General features: G+C 42.5%; 1 protein-coding gene across 1 annotated transcript in view; it reads right to left on the minus strand.

The window, feature by feature from the left end:
• Positions 1-6,212, minus strand: part of Abcb5 (ATP binding cassette subfamily B member 5) — a 134,859-nt gene that overhangs the window by 88,610 nt on the left and 40,037 nt on the right. Inside the window, 3 exon segments of the mRNA XM_050120827.1 lie at positions 1-25; positions 4,236-4,346; positions 4,630-4,760. Coding sequence (XP_049976784.1) covers positions 1-25; positions 4,236-4,346; positions 4,630-4,760 — 267 coding nt within the window.

Here is a 6,212-nt window from a genome sequence, read left to right on the forward strand (position 1 = left end):
TCTTGAGATTGAGACCTTTGAGAATCTGTTTTGTACACAGGAAATTATACCATTAGGTATTCTAGACAACATGTATATCAGCTAGATAGTTCATTTGTAACATAAACAGAAAAATTCTTATGTAGCAATAAACAATTCAGATATTATATTTATTTGTATAATATTTCATTTATATCTCCAATAATATATAGTTTGGGAGTATAATGTTTAAAATTTTCTCTATACGAAGAGGAGATATAATTTAAGAGTTATCTAGCTACAACTAGCTAAACCATTCACTTTTTTTGCTTTTTTATTAGCATATTTAAAGGGTTTCATTGTGGCATTTTCTTACATATATATAATATATATTGATCAATTCATCCCTTCATTTCTTTACCTTTCCTCTTCCCTCCCTCTCCTTGAATTCCTTCCTCTTTCCAAATAAACATTACAATTTTTCCTAAACACGTATGCCTGGTATGTGTTCCATGTGTATATTACATGCATGTGTATGCATACACATGGAGGCCCGAGGTTAGCATCAGGAATATCCCCCAGTTCTCTGCCTTCAATATTGAGGCAGGGTCTCTCTGAGCATGGAGCTCAGTATTTTAGGGAGCCTGGGGTGACTAGCTTTCACTGGGGCTTCCATCTCTGCCTCCCGCATGCTGGGATTAGGGGGAGGCTTTAAGTGAGGGTGGGGGGTCTGGACCCTGATCCTCATGTTTGAATCGTGAGCACTTTACCTACTCAGCCTCTGTCAAGCATGCAAACTTCACATTTTAACTGAAATATTTCACATATTTTTTTTAGAAAATTATTTATTTTTATTTTATATGCATGGATGTTTGCCTGCATGTACATCTGTGTGAGGATGCCAGATCTCCTGGAACTTGTGTTATGGACAGTTGTAAGCTGCCATGTTGGTGGTGGGGATTGAATCCTGGTCCTCTGGAAGAGCAGCCAGTGTTCTTAACTGCTGAGACATCTCTCCAGCTCCCTCTTACATGAATCACATGACAACTAAATTAAATTTTTATCTTTTAATTTGCACAGATTAAATCTTGACAGGTAACTTTGAGTTATTCAACAAAGATCTCCCTTAGAAAGCAGTTGGCAAGCCCACAGGGGCACAAATGAGGTCTTACCAGTTCTGGTCACTCGCTTGGATCTAAGCACACATTTTAGCAAAGTGGAGATATTTCCAAAATTTTCTCTATGTCTGAGAGTCACTACCAGGCTTTAGTATCCCAGGACTTGCCTTATGAGAACAGTCTCACCAATGATAAAAGCTGCCTACTGATAGCCTCCCTCACAGAGTTTTGCTCCAACTGTGTGTTTTCAGCTCCAAATGAGCCTTTTCTTTTGACCTCACCATTTGTAAAGAAACAAATATTTAAATAAGCACAGTGTGAACCCTCCAGTGTGCCAACCAGCAAGGCAGTTTTGGAAAGGCGATGAGCACCGTGGACTAATGAGAGGGTGTACTACATATACACTTTCACCTCGGCCTGGTTTCCCTTCATTCCATGGAAGAATGTGTCCTCACTTAAAGCCAGTAGGCCTTTATGTTCAAAAGTTAATTTAAGTGTGGGGAGATGGCTCAGCATGTTGAAATAAGAGTGGTGGGGCTGCGTCCCCAGCACCCCAGCTGCCTGCTAGCTCATGCCCGAAATAACAACACACAAACTGTATTCATTTAAACACCACTTGGCCCATTCCTATTTATCCTCTTCTCGGCTAACTCTCGCACCTGGACTAGCCCATTTCTAGTAATGTGTGTAAGCACCCCAAGGTGCGCTTACCGGGAAGATTCTAGCCTCCGTCCATCCTGGGTCGGAGCTGCCTGGGAGAGCAGAGCCTGGTGTCTCTGCTCCAGAGAGCAGAGCTGTCGGGTCTACCCGGGAGAGCTGAGCATGGTGTCTCTGCTCCAGAGAGCAGAGCTGTCGGGTCTGACCGGGAGCAGAGCAGAGTCTGACCTCACTTCCTCTTCCTCCCAGAATTCTATTCTGTTTACTCCACCCAACTATGTTCTAACCAATAAAATGGGCCAAGCCGGTTTCTTTATTAGCCAATGACCTTCCCCCATCATCAGCATATAAAAATGTTAACCACACAAGCCAGATGATTTGGGTTCAATTCCTGAAACCCATTTTAAAAAAAAATTCAATGCAGTAGATTTGTAGATTTTACCTAGGAAGATCACAGGCCAGCTAACATTGGGTATTCATCAAATCAGCAGAAACGAGAGAGGGACCTGTCTCAGTAAGTGGGAAGGAGAACCACGTCCTGAAAGCTGAGCTGTCCTCTGATGTCCATGTGTGCAAAGTGGCGGGTTCCTCCCTCCCCCACAGTGAGTTTAAAACAACTGCTTACCCAAATATGGTGGCACACACCTGTCCAAGTTTGAAGCTGACCTGGGCTACATAGTGAAAACCCAGTTTCAAATCAAAGAAACAAATAAAGGAATTGTTTAGAACAACATGGCTCAGAGCACTATAATGGCACAATTGATGCTCTGGGCCCAGAAGCCAACCTAAATGTATATTCAAAATATAGTCTAAAATACTACTTTAATTTCAGTCTTGTGAGGTGAAAAGGCAAAACCTGGGGCAACAATAATCAGTGACAAACAAATCATAAAACAAAAGACTTTGATGAGAGAATCCCAGTAAAAGAGATAGAGAAAAAAACAAGGTAGTGGGAGTGGACACACAATTTTAACCTGAATTCTGTGAGGTGATTTGGTATGATTAAGGAACACTGATGCAATAGGAATCTCATCTGGCTCACTTAAAATTGTGCCCCCTCTTTTCTCCTAATTATGGATTTTGTTAGTAGCTGCCTTTTGCAATCTTTGACAATACTATTTTGTGGGTGGGTAGCAAAGGGACTAAACATATTAATTAAATGTAAGGACAAAGTTAACAAAAAGGACAGATATGTTTTTCCAAGAGCTATTTGGGTGTTAAAGATTAGTTTACGGAGTGCACTCCGCAGTAGGCTAGACTGTAGTCCCCTTCTATGAGTGGGACAGACTCTGTGTGTTCGTATGCTAGCGTGTGCACGTGCACACGCCTGTAAAGTGAGAGGAAGTGTATCAAAGACACAGTTGCTGATGCAGTAGAAGCCTCAGAGCTGAAAGAGGGGAAGGCCTAACAAGTCCATAATAACTGGTGTTTGGAACTCCCAGGTCCAAGTGAAACTGGATAATACCCAGGTGCTACCAGGAGGTGGCAGCATTCATTAACCCAAGACATTTTGGTGTGCTCAGAAATACAGAGCAAGGAAACACAGAGTTAAAAATGGGAGGTGGTGGCGGGGAGGAGGCAGAAATCTTTAATAAATAAATAATAAAAAAAGAAAAAAATGCCTAATAGCAATGGCAATGGGTTTTTGATCCTACTGCACGAAATGGTTTTGTGGGAGCCTAGGCAGTTTGGATGCTCACCTTACTAGATCTGGATGGAGATGGGTGGTCCTTGGAATACCAAAAGGGGAGGGAACCTGGATTGATTTTTGAGCCGGCTAGGGAGGGTACTTGATTGGTGGAGGGGGAGGGAAATGGGAAGTGGTGGCAGGGAAGAGACAGAAATCTTTAATAAATAAATAAATTAAAAATAAAAAAAATGCCTAATAGTTAACCATAGGAGAGAGGCTGGAAAAGATAAACCACTGTCCTAAGAGATATTTGCCCATTTCTTATCAGTCAGCCTCCCTTTTAGTCTAATTGACTCTCTAAGCAATTAGCCAAAATGTGGATCAAAGTTATCGCAGAGAGGGACTGGGGCTTGCTGGGCAAGCACTTGGCATGCAAATGTGAGGCTGGTAGTTCTCTTCCCAGCACTCACACGAATGCTGGGAGGTGTGTGGGCAGCCCACCTTAATCGTGGGGTTTGGGATCTCTGAACAAACTGGCTAGCTAGACTGGATGAACTGGTGAGCTTTGGGTTCAAGATCCTTCCTCGATATGTAAGGTGGAGAATGACCAAGGAGGACACTAAATGCTGATCCATGGCCTCCACAGACATATGCACACATGTACAATCAGTGAACATGCATACACACATATCACACATACACAAACAAATCTTTTTTAAAAAAAAATCCCAGCCCTGGTCCCACTGCCTCTAGAGTGATGACATTTATTTGGACGCAGTCCACCTTTGGGGAGGGGATAAGGGGAAAGAAAGAAATATTCTCGTCAGGAGATAATGTCAGAAAATATTACAGTGCAAGTGAATTTAAGTTACCTGGACAGACGGTCTTGATGGATAGCTGAAAGAAACATTTTTAAATTTTTTGCTTCCTTCTACATATTCAGGCTTATATCCAGTTGTTGAGAAGTTATCTATATTGGGTTTCTTGGAAAAACAAAGAGAATGTTACACATCTTTAAAGGGCCGAGCTGATAATGCCTCTCTCCCCAAAACTTCAGACACGAGTTTTAAGTTTCTTTTCAAATTTCCTTCTGTTTTAGAAGTGCATGAAGTTAGCCATGAAGTTTTCAATAAGACCCATATTCCCCACAAAAGAGTTAAAAGCAGTCTTTCATCCCATAACCAAACGACCACTAAGGTTTGAATGAAATGAGTGTGTCTGTCTTTTGGGCTCCTTCTTGCAGTAAGGACTGCTATATTTAAAAGCTTTATCGATAACCTGAAAAATATTTAAGACAGCTCCACGGACTATGGTGAAGGTTTCCAAGTGAGGGGCTGCAGATCCAATGCAATAACTACTATGGACCACAGTGAAGAAAACCTACAGAAACAGAGCAAATGACTGATAGTCACCTTTCCGCAGAAGGACGATGGGAAGGAGGACATGTGTGGCCTGGGTTGACAGAGAAATGCGAGGTAACTTAGGTAGGAATGTGGAGAGAAACACAGACCGTCCCCAGCGTTCTTGGCTTTTTCTTAGGGCGACTCTCCACTCAACAGTTGTGTCATGGGTATGTGTCTCTACAGCGGCAGTGACACCAGAGCCATCTGAACTGTGCTGGCCCACAGGAAGCTGCCAGCAAGCAGCTCTTGCTGTGCACTCCTCCCCTCCATTGTGGCCTTTGCTGGAAGCTTTAGCAAGAGAGTGATAGAAGTTAATAGCTCAGAGACATTGTGTTGTTTCTGTTCTTTTTTTAAAAACTGTTCCAGTCAGCCAGGCTATGGTGGCACACGCCTTTAATCCCCACACTCTGGGGAGGCAGAAACAGGTGGGTCTCTGTGAGTTCAAGGCCGGCCTGGAAGATCAGAACAGGTATCAAAATTCTGGAGAAACCCTGTCTAGAAAAATCAGCCGTTTCTGTCATCTGTCACTGGACAGCTGTCCATATTTAGAAAAATGCCTATGACAGAAAATGTCAAAGAAGGACAGAATTCTACAAAGTAGATGTGGAAACTAGAGGAGCAAAAATTAGATGCAAATTCTTCATATGAGACGAATGAACTTAAAGCATTAACTATGAAAGTCTCAAATCTAAAAGATGAACTTAGTTGAAAGAACACATATGATAGGACGAGAAGACCAAACAGAAATGGAAGCAGTCGACCAGTTTTTTTGCTCAGCGACCTGGACTTTTCCAGCCTGAACTGATGTGTTTGCTGATGAAACTGAAGAACAACTCCATGAGTTACAATTTCACACATAACTGTAGCAGTTCAAAGGACCTGGGTTGCGAGGTTGGAAAGGGCTATGTGAAGCTTTCTTTTTTCTTATAATTTATGTGCATGTGTTTCTGTGTGTGTGTGTTTGGTGTGTGCATCTGCGCAGGTGTCAAAAGAGACCAGTGGGCATGGGGTCCCCTGGAGTTGGAGCTGATGATATAGGCAATTATGAACCATTTCCATCCCAAATTGTCCTGGAACCAAACCCAGGTCTTCTTCAAAAGCAGTTCAAGCTCTTAACCACGGAACCATCTCTCCAGCCTCATGTAGTTTGTTTTAAACTTGGCTCAATGCTAGAAAGGATAGAGGAGCAACAAATGGAGCCCTTCAATTAGCAACGTCTCTGTGGACTGTGATCTAATCCCAGGAAGTCTGAAAGCAAAAGCCTTACTACAGTGCTGTGATGGAGGTGGGTCTTGTATCTTATCTGTTGATTTCATTGGTTAATAATAAAGAAACTGCCTCGGCCCTCATAGGACAGAAAATTAGGTAGGTGGAGTAGACAGAGGAGAATGCTGGGAAAAAGAAGCTGAGTGAGTGAGTCGCCATGATGCTCCCACTCCAGACAGA

Source organism: Alexandromys fortis, unplaced genomic scaffold (genome assembly GCF_014885135.2).
Source record: "Alexandromys fortis isolate MF-2015 unplaced genomic scaffold, M_Fortis_MF-2015_v1.1 scaffold_182, whole genome shotgun sequence".
Lineage (NCBI taxonomy): Eukaryota > Metazoa > Chordata > Mammalia > Rodentia > Cricetidae > Alexandromys > Alexandromys fortis.